The following is an 18,752-nucleotide window of genomic DNA, read 5'->3' as shown; positions in this document are numbered from 1 at the left end:
CGAGTAATTTATGTACTTGTTCACTGCGCAATAACCATATGTACTGTTAACTGCTCTAATTAAAGAAAAAAGCAAGAAAGCAAACCTTTAGGTCTGCTGTAGCCCTAAATTTGGGCCAGAGTCAAAAAGGGGCAGGTGTACGCTTGAAGGGGCATAAACGGGGGGCATAAACAGGGGGTGTAGACCGGGGGCGTAAACAGGGGCGGCTACTCACTCCCGAGAAAAGGAGCAAAGTCCTCATCTCCGTCAAACTCCAGGCGAGCGTAGGCACAGGCAGGGCTGTCGTTCTTTGAGGGGAAGCCACACTGGAAGAAAGAAGGCAGGAAAAACAATTTTGATGCACCCATCATTGCGAGCAGAGGCAATTCACAAGATTTCTTTGCTACAGCAGCAGTAAAGGCCCCACCACCACAAGCGTATCGCTACTTTACTATACCATAGACACCTAGCACTAAGCTCCTAACGCTGTTATGTAGTCACTTCACACGGTGTATTTATTAGAATAGAGATCGACATCTTTTTCTGGGCATGGTTCCTAAAAATTAGGGGTTGACCCACGTCAGTAACAAAATATCCAGGTTTGATCATACTGACAAAGACAAAGGCTCACAAATCACATCCCGTGTGTCATTTGTGCTAGATTTTTTATTCTTTTATTATCCATTTTCTTTGTCATTAATTTTTAGTATTATTTTATTTTTATTTATTTACTTTATTATTTTTATTTACTTAATTATTTTTTATTTACTTTATTATTTTCATTAAAATGTGCAACTCTAGCCAGCACCGCTTGCTTTTTAATGAAATTATTTACCCTTCCAGAGCAGCTATGCCATGCAGCTCAGTGAAAAACCTAGGTTCGAGCCTTGCTGGCGACACTTTTCTTACATTGATTTTACATGGACCTTTGCAAGCTTTGTATAGTATTACCTTAAGGGGTACTTTGACGAAACTTAAATTTACTTGTCGTGTTCAGAAATAGGCTGAATATGAGCCACAATATCCGTAAATGACAATCGAACGTTTGTATTTTGAGCCTGATGGCTGTATTTTTCGCTGTAAACGGCCCCCTCTGGTATGCGCTCGAAGAGCAGCCAGCAGAGAGCACGTGACATCCAACGCAATTGTGACGTAGATCGTCTCGTGACGAGCAAAGATGCGGCGAGGCGGACATCGACACGATGCCATTCCAGCGGACCATGGTTCTAGCCAGCCAAGCGGCCGAAGCACGCCAGCAATCAAGCCAGCACAACTAACCACAAAGCTGCTTTCGTAGGAATTTTGAGTGATGGGTTAATCTTCTATAATCTTGTAGAGGGAGAATAGCGACATTTGGGACACACAAAAGAGAGTCCCAGTGAGAGGGGAGTTCCTCCTTCCCCTCTTCTCTCATCGTGGTTGAAGGCGAGACAGTTACATTCACTACCTCTCAAGATTCCTAGACCGGCATTAAAAACAAGGCCTTAGTGACATCTACCAGGTGCTCTTTGCTAATCGTTTAATTCGTTTTAAAATTTTTTTTCGTGTCTTTTGCAACAAGATACAGTCAAATCTCGTTAATTCGAACTCGAGAAGAACTGAAAATTTGTTCAAATTAAATGGAGTTCAAATTAAAGAAAGCAATACAGCAATCAAAACAACCAAGGATGCCGTAGACAAAACTACATTACTGTTACAAAGAAAGTACTATGCAAAAATAAAAATGCTTTTGTGATATCATCCTTTTCAACATTTATATACACATGTAAGGAAAGTGTATCAACAAAACAATCATTGCCCCGTTCCTCCACTTACCCTGACAAGCTTTTCGATGGCTAGCTTGAAGAACTTTGGCAGAAGGTTTCGGACAGGGTCCAGTGCCGAGATCTCGGGGTGCTTGAAGAAGGCGCACCACACAGGGAGGGTGATGTGGTTCACTGCCTGCGTGCACAGGGACACAGGTTTCCACAGATCGGCTCTGTGCAACTGGCTGCCCAAATAATCTTAGGCATGTGCAAATAGTACATTTTTAGTTTGAAGTGAATCGTTACTTTGGCCAGTCGCATCGAATTTTGAATAGTTGCTGCACCTTTCTTTGTGCTTCTCGGTACTGCCGCAACGAGCTTAAATAAAAAATAACAGTTGAACTTGCTAATGCTCTTCCCATGCTTCCATTTGCTTACTGACAAGCTGAGCTAATTTCAATCGATCAGTGGTAGAACCTTGTCATAGTGCCATTAACCTGAGACCGGGGCCCTAAAAAAGATAGCTAAAGTGCTAGAGAGAGAATTTTCGTAGAATATCGTGCAACTTGAATGCTTTTGCAAAGAGGATCAGTTTGGATAGAGTTTTTAGTCCCAATTTCTAGTTCTAAGATAACTCGTCCCCTTTCAGAGAGGACTGAGCGAAAAATCTGTCCCCCGCTAAAACGGTGCAGTACACGAAATACCTTTGGCTTGCTGCTTTACGAGAATATCATGCCAAATTTTCATCTTCAAGTAAAAAAAAAAAAAAAGGTAAAAGAAAATGTGTTTAGAAATTTAGCTAAAACACTGAGCAAGCACCCACTCAAAATTGGGAGATAATCGAGAAAAACTGGGGGATGGGCGTTTGCTAGGTTTGAAAGCAAGAATGCAGAAGGAGGTCGCGATCGGGCGGGCCCCTGCTTGATCCGACCACTGAACTCAGAATGGCCGCCGTTCGCCAAGCTAGTCCAGAGCCCCAACGTATAAAAACGCAACTTTGCCATTATTTTCATTCAAGCGACGCAACTGTTCCTAGGCCTAACCACTTTCGAACTTTCACTGCCCAGAAATGGTCCACAGACCATGGCATGTTCGTTGAGATCAATACAGTGCAACCCACTTAATAACGATAATGATTAAAACCCCAGATTTCCATCGTTATAACCGATCATCATTGCATCTGGAGTAGAAACTGATCATTATAAGCGGTACATCATTATATGTGGTATCGTTGTAAGTGGGTTGTACTGTATATCCGACAGACGAAACATGTCCAAGGGATCGACCCTAGTTTTACTGACTGTGCGCGCTGCATGTTTACAGTGATAATCGCTTCTGCAATTTCCCACTTGCAGCTGTAACTCGCGTGCGTGTGTTCCATTCAGCGCATCTGCTCCGATCTCGACGGACGCTGACTTGAACGCCATGCTAGAAATCTTTTTGCTTCAACGCATTTATAAATCTGCTCTAGCCGCTGCGGAAGCACGAAACTAGAGTCAATTACGAAGCTGAGTGTGAGCGACGTGAGTAGTGCAGGTGGCAAGTTCTACGTGACGCGACACACGCGAAAAACAATCTTAAAAACGAGCGTGTCTCCCATAGAGAAGTGGGGGAAACCACGACTATCGTCCAAGAGCCATCTGGTGGCAACGCTCGTGACCAAGGAGAACACTTTGTCTGGCAGCTGCAACCCATTCGCACCCATACACGCAATAACCGAGAGACCACGGACCCAGAAGCGGGGGTCCGCGGAAGCACGCACCTGGCTCGGATGCTGGAGCAGGGCAAACAGGGCGTCCAGGTAGAGCGGGAACAGCTCCGGCTTCCCAGAGCCCTGGCAGACGGGAGGAGCAAGCGGGAGATCAGACGGGAAAGGCGAGAGACCTCGGGAAGCGTCCATCAACGAATGCCGACATACCCAGAGGCTCGCCTGCAGCAGCCCCAGGTGAGCGGCAATGTGGCACAGCTTCTTGAGGAACACAAAGTGCCGCTCCTCCAGGGCCCCAGTAGCCGCAGCATCGCTGCACAGGGACGCAAGCTTAAACCGAGGTCGTTCACGTCTACCGCTAACCGAGTGGTGGTTCGCACATTCGCGCCAGAGAATGAAGGCCCGTCGCGCAGCTCCGTTTTCCTATGCTACGTTATGTCACGTTACATATGTTCTGCGAAACACTCGATTTGCTGCGAAACACTCGATTGCTCCGCCAAACAGAGCTGTGCAATGGGCATTTCACGAGAGTCAAAACAGCAAGTTGTTGCGCATCAAACGGAAAGTGTGAACTAGCCGATTGTGTGCGATACCAATGCATGGAAACGAAAAAATTCATTGTGTGAACCAGGACAAGGGGTGCGACTTATACAAAGGTGCATATACCGGAAAATATGGTATACGGTAAAGTTGCACCAATTCGACCCTTGCAGGAGCTTAAAATTTGGACTGAATCATCAAGGATCGCATTAAAAGGAAAAGCAGGAAAACGACAGCCCAAGACGGACTCACTTTTATTAAAGTACTAGTTGTGATGTTTTGTTGCCATTTACGCCTGAAACGCGCATCGAACGGCATGCTCCAAAGGGTGTCGATATAGTTGAATGCGCTTTCAGCCTTACTGAGCCACTCGATTGGGGTGCTTTCGACAGCCTCATCCTTTCCGCTTCCATCTCCTGCGTCCAAACTTTGGCAGGTCACACTGGCTACCGTATATCGCCGCAAATAAGTCGACCTTTTCAGAAACAGGTATCTCAACAAAAAAAAATAATCTAAAAAAAAATACCGTATTTACTCGCATAATGAACACATTTTTTTTTTCCCCGTAAAATTGACACATATTTGGGGGATGCGTTCATTACGCTAAGTAATATTTTTGCATTTGCACTCTTTGTGCAATTGTCACTTTAGGTGCCAATATGACATGGCAGGGAACTGTGGCACGTCTCCACTGACGGAGGCGCACCCACAGCTGGTTGTGGGAGCACTTCCGTGGTCTGCGTCTAGTCCTTTTTTAGCTTACTTTGCAGAAAAACACTGGACCTGGGTATCGTATAAAAATAAATAAAGTTGACAAGCACTCAAACAACTTCAACGACTCGCGGCAAAACAAACGAGCCTAAAATTTTGTCTGCCTTCTTTCTTTCTTTCTCTCAAGACCGGTGACGCAAGGATTGTCCGCATTATGCCCCAGTCTTCACCCCCCGCCCAGAGCAGAACAAAGAAGGTGGCCCCACCTGGCGGCCGAGAAGACGGCGTCCAGCGTCTCCCGACTGAACAGCGCCAAGAGGGGCTGGCGCTCTCCCGGCTTGCCCTGCAAAACATTACAACCGAAACAATGCAGCCAAGAACCAGATGGCGCAGCACACACCAGGACCAGACACACAGATTAAATTTTACGACTCAAAGTCCACGGAGCATGCACATCTAAAAGTGTATTCGCAAACCGTCTAGGGGTGAAGGCTATGGTAAATTGTTTCATTACCGGGCGTCGAAGAACCGAAGCACCGCCGCAACACTCGGCAAATTCTGCGAGAGGAAAAACCCCTCGTAACGATTTATTCTGCGTGTCTACAAAAACGGGGAAATAATGTAGCAACGCGCAAATGAGTGTAGCCCAGTGGTTCTCAGCCACCGAAGTTTTCGGACCCCTTGTAAGTCGGCGGAGATGACGGAGTACGTTGTTTGTGTTGAGGGGAGGGAAGGCATAGGTAATTATGATAGTGATTTAGTAAATGGATATAAGTAGGGGCTAGTGTAAAGTAGACTTCTGTTATAGACATGTGCACGAGAAAACTCACCCAAACGTTTCTTCTCAATCTGAGACAACTCTTAATGCTCGACTGATGAGTGGTCTTTGCGGACCCCAAAGGGGCCACAGGCCCCTATTTGAGAACCACCGGTGTAGCATATTGTGCCCGAGCGGTGTACAAATTAACACACCATTCACAGCCACTCACAATTAGGGATGTCGCAAACCACGCTAGGTTTGATTTCGAAATGTTTCGATATTAGCGAAGCGAACTGAGGTTCAATTTCGACAAATTTCGATATTTTCGTACCGACCGAGGTTCGAATTCGAAAAATTCGCAACTTTCGATCACAGTGGAGTTTCGAATTCGAAAAGTTAGAAGCTTTCACGGTTTCTAAAATTTCGGGTTCGAATATTTTTAATATTTTTTTACTTGAGGTTCGATAAATTCTGAGATTTCGAACTTTCCTAACTTGAAATTCGAGATATTCGAAAAATTTGAATTCCTTGGTATCTGAAGTTCAAAAAATTCGAAAATTTCGCAATTCTTTCGAAATAAAATTCGAAAACTTCGAACGCTTCGAATTTTTATAGACATAATGTTCGAAAAATTCGAAGATTTCGAATTTCTTTCTGCATGAAGTTCGAAGGTTTCGATTCTCTTTTAACCAGGGTGTCGAACCAGAACCGAACCGAAAACCGGAACCGAACCGGTATTTTTTCCGGAACTGAACCCGAACCCGAACCGTTATATTGTTATCGCGATGAACCCGAACCGGAACTGAACCGGAAAAAAAATAACGGTTACCGGCTCATGTCAAAACGGTCCGGCCACGCGCTGTTGACAATGAATGTGCTATCAATGCCATTTGTTTTTTAAGTGCCGTCAACTGACACACACCTCGCTTACATATTTTTCTTCTCCACTCAGTCTTAGGAATATAAACGCTGCATCCATAAATCTTGACAAACGCTGCATTCATGAATCTTGACATAGGAACCAGTATTGCGCTGGTCGCGGCTTGCACGGAAGAAAGAGAATTGGAAAACTGTGCAAAAAAAAAAAAAATCGCGTCACGGGATTTTATTTTCCTACAATCTCGTAAACCCTAAATGCTGCTGTGTGCTTTTTTCATAACACGTTTCTAGAACGCCGGAATGAGAAAAGAAAAGGCTGTGGAGTTTGATAATAATGTACCGTAAAATCCTGAATTAACGCCCCCCTTTTCGCCGTAGATAATTGGCAAAAAAAGTGGGGTGGGCGATCTTTCAGTATTTAATAACCAAAATCACAAACAAAAATCGAGTAACGCGTGCGCCAAAGCAGCGTGGGTTTCCCTAGCTCTCATCGCTGAAACCGTCAAACGACACATCGCTTTCGCTATCAAAGATTAAATCGCCTCGTCAATGAGACTCTCGGGATCCTCGGGTTCATTGGTTACCGAGGCCAAACAGTCGTTCAGCTCGCCGTCCTCGGAACCATCGAGCCTTGTGGATATTCCGCACCGTTTGAACCAACTCCGCACGGTATCCTCGGAGACGGAGGCCCACGCCTGAGCCACCAAGTCCACAACCTCTTGACGCGACGGCTTGCGAAGGTTGCCCTTTGGAGTCACCGAACCTTTCCGGAAGAACGATGCCCAATTTCCACGCAGCGCGTTCTTGAAGGGCTTCATCCATGAGACGTGCAACCGCCCGGTATCAAGACGACGTCGGTGTCTTTTGCGTCGAGCGCTTCTCGGGCCGCCTCTGTCTTGTGTATGGGTGCTTGGTCCAGTATGAGCAGTCTCCTCACGTCGTCGGCGTTCGGGCCCCAAACTCTCCTAGTCCACTCCAGTAGGACGGGAGAGGTCATCCAACCGTTTTTGGAAGAAGTAACTCACACATTTGCTGCAAGTACAACAAGTATAACATGAAATAACAGTTCGGGCCCCAAACGCACATTACACATGCTACGCCGATGAGTGAAGATATGCGAACTGCCCGATTTTATGGCCGAGCGCCGAAGCACGCGCAAGTGAGTAAGCTTCGGAAAGCCAGCAAGTCACGCGCCAACTGCTCGTGCGCTCAAGATGGCGCCGGCCAGAACGGCTACGCCATCTTTCGGAAATGGGGCGATACAAAACAAAACGGGCTGTGGCGTTTTGTCAATGGATGACGGAACAGTCGCTCTATTTAAAAAATAAAAAAAATGCTGTCAGCCTTATTTTTACGTATTTCTAAGGCTTTGTTTCGACATTTATACCCTGAATGGTGATTAATTACAACATACCTGGAATCCTTAGAGAAAAGAGTACTCTGGGGGGAATCCGGCCGGTTGGCTCCTTCAGTACGATCAAAGCAGGTAGCTTGATGCCCGCTGCCGTCGCGCACAAGGCCACCGTCATCCCTCGGTGTTGGCGATGCGAATACTCGACTCGCCGACAGCATTGTTGGTTCTCACAGCAGGGCAATCCATCCGGACCATAGTCTGATCCATGTTGGCTATGTTGTAGTCCGAGTAGTTGTGCTCCAGGCGCAGAGTTGACACAGCCTTTCGGAACGCCGTAATTGCTTCAACGTAGTCGGCAGGCAGCTTCTGACTTTCGTTGGTCTCCACCCGCATAGACACATTAAATCACTTCTTCCAGTTAGCTATGTACTGGCATTACGCTTGGAAGTTTCCTAGGCCCATCTGTTCTGCCAGTTTCCGCGCATGCTCTTGAAGCAGGCGATTGCTGACTGCTCGACCGGCGGATCTCTCAGTCTCCAGGAAGTCCATCAGTGCGTCGTCGATTTCTTCACTAAAAACGGGTCGTCCCCTACCTATTGCTCTCTTCAACTTGTTCGTTCCATGGCATTGTTGTAGAAGTACTTGGTAGCTCGTATTCCATTCCCGTACACGCTTCCGGTCAACTTCGAAATGGCGCGCAGTCTTGCTCACGTTAGCTCCGTTCTTGCGGTGCCATTCCACGACTTCCACTTTCTTCTGGATGGTATACCTGGACCTCATCCCGAGTATACACAAGAAACGTCTTCACAGTTTGCTGGTCGAAAGATTTTCTGGGGTTCTCGGGCGATCTGACGACAACCACTAAGTGACCTTCAACGCTTTCCTGATGTCATTCAATAAGTGACCTTGACCGCTTTCCGGGTTCCTTCCGTTATCTTATCTCCCTTATTGTGTGTGGCCTCTTCTTTTTGTGAAGGGAATCCTAGGCTTTCCAAACCTTCTCCCCTACCCTCCGGCACCTTTCTCAACCTTCGGGCATCGCTATTTTTGGAAGGTGGGCGACCTATCAGTATTCGAGGGAAACACGTGTTCGAACATAAAAGCAGAGTGGGCGATCTATCGAGTGTGGGCGCTATTTCAGGATTTTACGGTATCCGGTTTCGTATAGGCACTTAGAAGCTAACATATTTGTGAGACAGCGAACTCTTCTATTTTAATATTTATTTTATTACGTCCTTCTGGCGTTGCGTTCGGTGAAATGTTTTTCATATTCCGTATCTTGTTTAAAGAAAACTTCTTTAAGGGTCTAATTTGAGTTACCGAAGGCTAGTTCAAATAAAGAAAGCTGTATTTTCTCCCCACTGTTCCTTCAATTGCTTACACGCCGAGGTGGCGGGATAGTTAGCGAGTTCTGCTTGTAAGTGGGTTTGTAAGGAGGTCGCGGATTTTACAGCTTCTGCGTCGGACCCAATTAGATGAAGTCTGAATGCGTAAACGTCGGTGAGGTAACCTTTGAGTGCACATAAAGAAACCATTCCTGGTAGGAATCCCTGAGCCTTACACTACGATGTATCCCGTTTCGTATGTACTGATTTCAGATGTTTTATTTGTAATTCATTTTGATGTTGCAATTTGTCATTTATAAATTCCGAACCGGTTTGCGAACCGGTTCGCGGATCGAATTAATCGAACCGGAACTGAACCGGAACAAAATAAATTTACCTGAACCTGAACCGTAACCGAACCCATATTTTTTTCGGTTCGACACACTGCTTTTAACGCTAAATTCGAAAAAAAACAAAAAAACTTTGAAGATTTTGATATCCTTTCAAGTCCAAGTTTTCAAAGTTCGAAGTCCGGTTTTCAAGTTCCTAGACAGTTTCAGATTCAGATAACGTTTTCACGACTCACTGGTTTTCACGAAATCAAGTTTGGAAAAGTTAGGGTGTGATATCTAGACTCTGCGAAGTTGGACAGGCAATTAAATGAGACGACGAGTGTCCTGGATGTGCTGGAATATTTGCCAGTGCAGATTGACGTGTGACCCCATAGATCAGTAATTGTGACCGCCAGTCCGAGGGGGAAAGGGTCTTTAATCTGCTTCACAAAGTAGTGATCACACGAACACACTGTTTTACTATACACCTTTCCAAAAAACGCTTCTAGGCCGCCGCCATGTTGCTGATGCTGATGCGGCTGGTGCGACTCTCGCGCCCTCTATTAGCTAGAAATTTTCTGCCACTCTCTGGGACTGTGAAGACCCGCTCAGTGCGGTTCTCTACCTACGTTTTTGCGGTTTTGCATTCGACGTTTTCTCGCCCCTCTTGCAAGTTTCCACTTAATTTTTTTTAATGCGTGCTGCGTACCCTTTCTGTGTTATCTTCCATTGTGAGAAATAAAGCTGGTAAGTGCCTGCCATTCAAGCTTTTCTGCTCGGCATTCACGGGAAACAAAGGAGGTGAAGGACGTCGAACGACCCTCGACGCGATTTTGCGAACATTGTTCTCCCCCCTCCCAGAGATAATCCGCGTAGAATCCTCAGTCATATCCAAAAATAGTTGTCCGGGTTGGGGTGAGAAACGGGTCAGTCGCGTTCGTTTCTTTGCCTTGGTGCGGTTGTGAAAAAAAAAAGCTCTCCCCAAAACGCGCCCCAAAACGAAGTCATCTCGGATTCCGTCCGATCGTCGACTGTGACTGTGTTATTTGAGATCTTTCTCAAATAAATTCTTTTCGGATAACGCTGCATCGTGTGGTACGTACTACATATTGTTCTAATGTTAAAACTTCCTCAATTGTATGTCAGTGTCCTCTCCATCGGTAAACACGTTATTTGTGAGCGTGAAAAATGCATGCCTTTCGGCTATCTTCAGTTGTAATTTATTTTTGACAGCAAAGTGCTTTGTCGTTTCACATGCAGCGAATCCCGCGGCGCCGTCAACACTTATCCTAAGAAAAAAAAAAACAACAAATAACTAGAACTATACATTCCAGTCGCATTCGCTCTGTCGCGCGCGTACCCAACAAAAATAGTTAACAGTTTTTTTTTGTTGCTTTTTTTCCAATGAGGCACAATGCTTTCTTAATGTCCTTGGGAGAATACATGTACATACCATGAAACACAAAATATAGCGGGAAAAGACGAGAAGTTAGCCGCCAGCAGCGTTTGAAAGTGCGCCTACACAGGCTGCGCCTATTGAAGTCACAGTCCACTCGGTTAGGGTTAGAAGGGACGCCGGTGACAGTCTAGCCTCAAACTCAGTGACTGGGCTCGAAAACGGTTTGTTGCCCCTGGGGTCGAGTGTTTTTTGGAAAGGTGTATAGTCATCCAGTTCGAAACGGCCAGGGGCGAGCAGGAGGTTGAGGCTCAGAAAAACCTTGAAGCGACCTGGCAAACTACCTCCCCACCTCCATGCACGCTGGTAGTAATCCGATCGAACGCCGCCCGAGTGATACTGGCCTATAGTAAGTAAAGTTTATAATTGTCCCAGAGGTTTATTTTCTGGGACGGAGGAATCGCCTCGCAAAAAGCTCAGAAGCCGACACAACTCGAGGTCGAGGAGCGTTCTACCATACAAGTGGCGTCGGAAGAGGAATAACTGGGGGCAAGAGGGGAGGGGGGGAGGGCTTCAGCCCCCCTTCCCCCCTTCCAGATATTTCGGACTGTTAAAGAAACAATACGGGGAAAGAGGTCGAGCTTATTTTAATCTGAAATTATTTATGCATATGTATAGGTACTGTCGCTCTTCACTGCATAAAATATTGCGTAGATGGTCATTGTTAGAAACTCGTTGTCCGAAGGCACTACTCGTCACATGCTTAGTGGTTCGGAAGTTCAAAGCTATGTCTTTTCGACCTAAATACCTGTGCCAATAGTAAAAAAAAAATATAAAAAAAAATAAAAATAACATATTAATAAATGCGGGGATAAAAGCTGGAGAAAAAAAAAAACTATCAAGAATTCGTCGGAAGTGTTGTATTCTTGCATATTCAGAGGTTCAGAACTTTGAAACAAGTATCTCCTACCAAAATGTGTACAGGCTGAAAGAAACACGTCCCAGGAACGTGAAGCGAAAAAATAAAAAAAAGTTTTCTTTTAATGACGTGCTGAACTTGAACAATATTAGGAATCTTATCCCATGAGTTCATTTATCCCTTAACGTGAAAAAACAATAAATACATTATTTTGTATTCTGCAGATGGCAATGATATGTACTGTCTGTGGTGTTAATTTAAATGCGATACCTCAGTTTAGGGCATAATTGCATGTTGATACATGTTTGGACATTTCTTCGAAACTTATCTTGAATAACAATAATCACGTCCTAAGACGACACTTACCTAGGCTATACATAGATCATTCTTAAAAAGTTTAACATCTCTACCATAAATAGCTTTGGCTACAGCGCGCTACAAATCTGGCACAAACGATAATCGTCAAAAACCCACTGTCCTTCCTCGCCCCTTCGGGAATTTATTTCTTTAAAACTAAGCAGGCCAGAACATTGAAATAAACGGCATTGTATTTCGTAAGGAACGCAGCACCGCGTGTAAAAGTTAGAAAAAAAAAATTATGAATGTACCTCACTATTTGAATACAAATGAAACCGTCCGCCAGTCTCTCGAAGTTCGACGAACGTCAAACTTTTACCCTAAAAGTTCGAAGTTCGTCGAACTTCTGACTTTTCAGGATTCGAAAGTTCGCAAGTTTTTGAATTCTCTTGATAAATAAGGTTGAAAATTATTAAATTTTCTAGCATAGGAAATTCAAAAGTTTGTAAACCTTCAAACTTTTTAGTGCGAGAAGTTCGAAAGTTCGAAAATCATTGAATTTTTTGGTCAGTCAAGTTCGGAAGTTCGACAAGTATAGAATTTTGCAGCGTGATAAGTTCAAAAGTTCGAAAAGGATCGGATTTTTTGTCGTAATAAGTTCGACGTTTCGAAAAGGGTCAAACTTCTTAGCTTAACAAGTTCGAAAATTCGACTTCGGTCGAATTTTACGATATAGAAAATTCGAAAAATCGAAATCTTTCGAACCTTTCGAACCACTTAACCTGATCATCGAAACTTCGATTCGAAAAAAGTTTGCGACATCCCTACTCACAATTGTCTCGGTTCAGGCCTCAAGCCACAAGTGCGGTGCGCACTTTTACCAGCAAAAAGAAAACGAAACTGATGGGCTACTCCGTCAAGGTATTCTGCTCCCATTCTGCAATCACGCCGTGCAGTTATCCCTTCGCCGCAGTCTTCCCCCGAGATCGCCAATCCCATTTTTCTGGCTAAGTATCCGCAACATAAAAATTCGGAAACATCGTCCACCTTCCGATTCCCGTAGGACATCACGCGATGTGATGCCCTATGGGTACCGCAGATGTCACAGATACTGGTACTGCAGATTGCACAATGGCAACAGCGGTACCGGTATGTGCGACAAGCGAGTTCAGAGTGGGCTAACGCAATTTTTCCCGCGATCTGCGCGCGCAATATTGGTTCCTACAACATGTGAGTTTGTAGCAAGTTCCCACATGTTTTGTCCGCAATTTGTGTGCACGATATCAGTTCCCGTAGCACTTAAGTTTGTAGCCAGTTTCAGCGCGTTTATTGGACCGTGAAACACGAATCTGCTACATTCGCATTATGCAGTATCCTTTCTGGTGACACAGGAGTTAGTGGTGAACTTTTGCATGTTTATTGCGTTGTGAAACGCAAATTTTCCGTGTCCCCGCGATCTGTGGTATCACGTGTCATGTTTGTGGTGGGTGCCCCTGTGCTTATCATTAGTTTTACAGCGAAGCTGTTATGCACTAGGATCTGAGAAAAAAATGCCTCCGCGGATGTTGACAGGAAACTCCCCATTGGTTTGTGGCAAGTATGAATAAATAAAAATAAAAAAGGGGGCAACCAGCATGAGTCAGCCTTCCTTGGCATTATTAGATAGTGAGGTCCTGATCCCTTGTTATCATCTCTCGGCATCGTCCTTGAATTCGTCCCAGACGTCATCCTCTAGGTCATCCTAGAAGTCGTCCTCAAGGTCGTCCTAGAAGTCGTCCTAGACGTTGTCCTCTAGGCATCGTCCTAGACGTCATAAAAATAACAGCTTCGCTAGTCCTCCATCTTCACGAGAAGTGGAAGGGCTCTAAAATCTTATAAAAAAGTTTTGTTGTCACATGACAACAAAACTTTATCCATTGCAGAACGTCTGGTCATTCCAGGACAAACTTGCTGTCTATGAGGGCATCCTCTTCAAGGGCAACTGCATAATCATTCCCAAAACCTGGAGGAAACGACTGCTTTAGCAGATGCATGAGGGACACCGTGGAATTGGAAGTTGCATCGAGAGAGCCAAAGAAACAGTCTACTGGCCTGCAATGTCACAGCACATAAAAGAGTTTGTTGAACGCTGAGCAATATGCCAAGCAAGCCAGAAGAAGGCACCGAAGGAGCCAGTGCTACCAAATGAAGTACCAAGTCTCCTGTGAGAAATAGTCGCAGTGGATCTCTTCGACCACGCAAGAAAGACAAACCTGGCAATAGTGGACACCTACTCAGGCTACATCGACTTTAACCCTTTGCGGTCATGTGTCGGGCCAGTCCCTACATCGGAGAAACACGCTTCCGGTCAAGAGTCGGGCAACGCCCGAAACGCGTTCCTGCGTCCTTCTAAACATGCTCCTTTGCCCTCTTTGCTGGATTGGTGGTGCCAGCTCTTGGAAAACACTTCGATCACATCACTATTGAAAGGGTTCGAGTTTCTTTTCATGAAGGGCAGGACTAGTCAAAAAAAAAAAAAGAGATGTTCTATGTCGTATGTTTTTTTGCGCAACAGAGGAGTGCGCAAATTTTAACTTCACTGGCACGACAGTTGTAGCCACGTTCCAGCCATACTCGTTTTATGCAACTCTCTGCGTGATGCAATTGAAAGTGACGACGATTTCAGTGAAGAGGACGACTATATCGTTCCATCAGATGATGGAGAGGTGACCTCTGTGACTTGAGTGAAAGTAGTGATGAATATGAAACAAATGCGCAAGACAGCGGCCGCAGAGCAGCTCTGCCACAAACATCGTTCCGGTGTTCGTACACAAACAATCTCCCGGACTTTCCTGTCGTTACGTTCAGCGTGAGACGTTACCTTTGTACGCCAAAATAATTTTACTTTTCCGGGGCCCATGCATTCAAAATAATTCCTGACCGGAATGACCATTAAGTTGGTCAACATATCTGACCGCAAAGGGATAAATTGCTAACAAGTGGAACATCAGCAAACGTCACAAAACAAAGAAGTGCTGGTTCACAACACATGGTGTACCAACGCTACTCGAGTCGGACAATGGACCTTGCTTTTCAGCAAAGGAATTTTAAGAGTTCAAAAAGGAATTTGAATACCAAACATTGAGTCACAAGTACCAACAACCAAATGGACTAGCTAAAAGGGTGGTGCAAGTGGCCAAGAACATCATAAAAAATTGTAAGAGAGACAGAACAAACATAAATAAGGCATTACTAAACATAAGAAACGTGCAAAGAAACTAAGGGATTGGATCTCCAGCACAAAGGTTCTTCAGTCGTCAAACCAAGACAACACTAGCAGTCAGCACACAGCTCTCGAAACAATGTAAAAGAAAAGCTCAAAGCACTGCATAGAAAGCAGGTGTATCCAGACGTTCGTGCAGGACCCACTCCAAAAGTCAAGGAAGAATCCAAAGTGCAAGTCTTCGACAGTCACTGAAAATGGATCCCAGGAACAAATGTGAGAAAGACGCCTCAATCAAGGTCTTTATTGTGGAAATAACAAGGGGCAACTTCAGAAGAAATACAACTCTCATTAGACCTACCAAAGCAGACTTGTAAGACACAAAGAGTGCAATACCCACTCTCACATAGCCACACCCTACAGGACAGAGGGGAATTGACCATCCACCAGCCAGTGGGACAAGCTGCAGTGAAAGGGAAGTCATTTCTCTCTCAACGAATGGGCACGGTACAACAACCGTAACAAGAGCTGGAAGGCTAGTGAAGGCACCAGTTGGAATGAACCTCTAAAACAAACAAAAGAAGGAAGATGTAGCGAAAGCCGCATCACTATCGAGGGCACTTCCAACCTGCCTCCGAGGCCCAAGCATGACCCGTTCCTTGTCACCTCTTTTATAACCTTATTAAACAGTTCTCAAAACCATCACGAGCGCAGATGCGACACCACCGTAGTGTAGCCGCCCATTCTGACGCAGCGATGCACGCGGCTCTCAAACAAAGCTTCTGAGTTCTGCCACTCTAGGAACGTTCCGTCCGACGACTGCGCACGGGAGAGAAGCCGGTGGGACCCTAAATACCAGTTAACACGTTTGCAAAAGATCTTATTCAGATTTGCACGCCATCTGTTGATTGTTGCACCACCTCAAACATGGCGACCCATGTTTGAGGTGACGGGCAGAGCACTGCTGTGGGAAAGTGATACCACCCTATTAAAGTGTCTCGCTGCACAATCGACGGATAAATAAGAAACCAACTCAAGTAAATACGGTCAAACCTCATTATATCGAACACGGATATATAGAATTATTGCTTATATCAAATCGTTGTCGAACTGTCATAAGAATTACATGCATTTTAAATTTTTTATAGCAAACTCGGCCGGTTAAAAAATTAATATATCGAACTCCCCAGCGCCGGAAAGCTGTGCCCCGGAGACAGGCGGCAGGCTTACCCGCAGCACATCAGAGGATACGGCAGGCTTTCCCGCAACACATTGTAGGATAGCGGTGGCGCAGCAGGCGTTTGCGACTTTTATTCAGGCAATGGCGCTGGGAGAGCCATCCAGATTCGGCGGCATACGGGCTCAGTCAGCTCAAGCGTATCGCCAGCATCGCCAGTATGAAAAACTGTGTAAGGCACGAAAAGATCGCCAGCATCGCCAGTATCGCTCTTTTCGTGCCCTGTGCGTAGCTCCCGCAGTACTGATGGCAACAAACGTGAAGAAACATACGTCGCTGACATTTGCGACGAGGCTTGAAATCATCCGCCGCATTGAAAAAGGAGAAAAGAAGTCAAACATTGCCGAAGCGTGCAACATACCGCGACGCACTTTGAGCACGCTGCTGAAGATGAAAAGCGACATCAAATTGAAGGCTGAGCGAAGCAAGCACTCCAATGCACGCCGTGTTCGAACACCGGACTTCGATAAAGGAGAAAGATCACTTCACAAGTGGTTTATGGACGCAAGGGCTGGGAACATTCCGGCATCATGGCCGATGCTTTAACAGAAAGCAAAGGACTTCGCGTTCATCCAACAAGCACAAAACGTCGCTGCAAGTAGCGGGTGGCTACAACGTTTCAAAGCCTGTCACGACATTGTCGGGAAGACAGTCTTGCTTTTACAGCGCTACTGCAGTGCAATGGACTGTAGTGGTCTGGCGCTGCTGGACTGCTTGGAGACAGTGGAGCGGGCCGCAATAAGGCATGCGGTCAACTCTATAAAACAATCTACGCTGCGGCAGTTTTTTTCGCCGGAATAAATAGTTCACCTTAACGCTTCACATGAGTAGTCATTTTTGCCGCTAGCCTTTTGGAGATTAAATCGCGCTGTACTTCGACGCTTTTTTGGTGCGATTTTGTATATTGAATTTTGATTATATTGAATCATTTCAAAGTCATTGCATTGTTCAATATAATGAGGTTCGATTGTATTTGAATCGCATTTATTTTTATTTTAAATACGAATTTTTACGGCGAATCTTAAAATTATTGTAGCGTTTTACCGGGACCATCCGAACGGCGAACTCCCGCATCTACCTCGGCCTCCAATTAATTACCGTAATAATGGTCAATTAAGGCTGCTTCGCACGTTCGTGCCGGTTGCGCCCGCAGCAACCAAAACGAGGGTAACAATAAAAACAACAAGACAACCGCGGCACACAATTCTTTTAAGAGTCTTACCTCTTGCATCACTCGTCACACCGCGTGTGGCAAACAGTTTCCCCGGTGACTGGATTCTCGGTGTCGTTTCGGTAATTCTGAACGAAACCAACGCAACTTTCTGAAGTGGGCTTGTTAAGTTAATTAATTTCCAAGTACCTAACACCCGCAGCACATCCCAGAACAACAACATTGTAAGAACTAGCATGGAGAACGCTATGCAGGCAAAGCAGGGACGGCAAAGAAGCCTCAAAGACGACATGGAAGCTCATAGTTGGCGAGGTCGACGAGAGACGGCGCTAATAAAGAATCAGGTTCATCGAGCGCGACCGACCGCGCGACGACTCTCCGCGTTCCCCCGCAATGCGTCGAGTAGAGCCGAAACGAGGTGGTGTCGGCTCACAAAGAGCGCCGGAGCACTTCCAGTCCCAGACTAAATCGAAGGTTTTCCGGGATAAAATGTAAGCTCTATCTAGGAGAAGTGGTAGCTTATGACAGCACCACAATTGTTTCGAGTCCACGGGAAACGACGTGTCAAAAATTAAGAAGTGAACCAAACGTTACCCGAGTCGTAAAGAGACCCGGGCAGTCACGACACAGTTGGCCCCAATCCAGTGCGCAGCCCGGAAGGGTTCTTCGACGGTCCACGGAAACTTTGGCCATTCGGTAGTCGGGAAGCCATCACGACGACGACACTCGCGTTATACTTTTTATCGATACTCGTAGCACCGACTGCTGAAATCGTCTGACGACGTGATGGGCTCTGGCATTTCCTGCCACTACTTTGGACGCCGGTCACCTACCTTCCTGGCGAGCAGCTGGAGCAGGCACTCGGCGGCGCACAGGCGCAGCGCCTCGTCCCCCAGGAGGAAGCAGAAGATGCGGGGCAGCAGGCGCTCCCCGGCCATCGCCTGGCCCAGGGGCATCCAGTCCACAAAGCCAGAGAGCGTCTGCAGCGTCCTCTCCGTCAGCCGCCGGTGCAGCGCTAGCTGCGCACCAACGCGAGCTTGCTCAGACCCCGCCGGGCGACCCTCCGAGGTTCCGGAGAGCAGCCACGTCGGCTGCGCTCCGTAGTGACCGCTCTAGGGCCATAACTTCCAATTATCCTCGCCGGTAATCGAAAGCTCCGTCCCAAATCCCCCAAAAATGCGAAAACAGTCCGCAATA

General features: G+C 46.0%; 1 protein-coding gene across 1 annotated transcript in view; it reads right to left on the bottom strand.

The window, feature by feature from the left end:
* LOC8035819 (exportin-5) overlaps positions 1 to 18,752 on the bottom strand; it is a 95,692-nt gene that overhangs the window by 56,846 nt on the left and 20,094 nt on the right. Inside the window, exons 7-12 of the mRNA XM_040218121.2 lie at positions 18,389 to 18,574; positions 4,950 to 5,026; positions 3,643 to 3,745; positions 3,487 to 3,558; positions 1,795 to 1,920; positions 215 to 305 (exon numbers count right to left, since the gene is read on the bottom strand). Of these exons, the coding sequence (XP_040074055.2) occupies positions 215 to 305; positions 1,795 to 1,920; positions 3,487 to 3,558; positions 3,643 to 3,745; positions 4,950 to 5,026; positions 18,389 to 18,574 (655 nt within the window). The remainder of the gene's footprint in view (positions 1 to 214; positions 306 to 1,794; positions 1,921 to 3,486; positions 3,559 to 3,642; positions 3,746 to 4,949; positions 5,027 to 18,388; positions 18,575 to 18,752) is intronic.

This window comes from Ixodes scapularis, unplaced genomic scaffold (genome assembly GCF_016920785.2).
Source record: "Ixodes scapularis isolate PalLabHiFi unplaced genomic scaffold, ASM1692078v2 PGA_scaffold10__122_contigs__length_95168666, whole genome shotgun sequence".
NCBI classification, from domain to species: domain Eukaryota; kingdom Metazoa; phylum Arthropoda; class Arachnida; order Ixodida; family Ixodidae; genus Ixodes; species Ixodes scapularis.
This window is presented reverse-complemented; position numbering and strand designations above follow the sequence as displayed.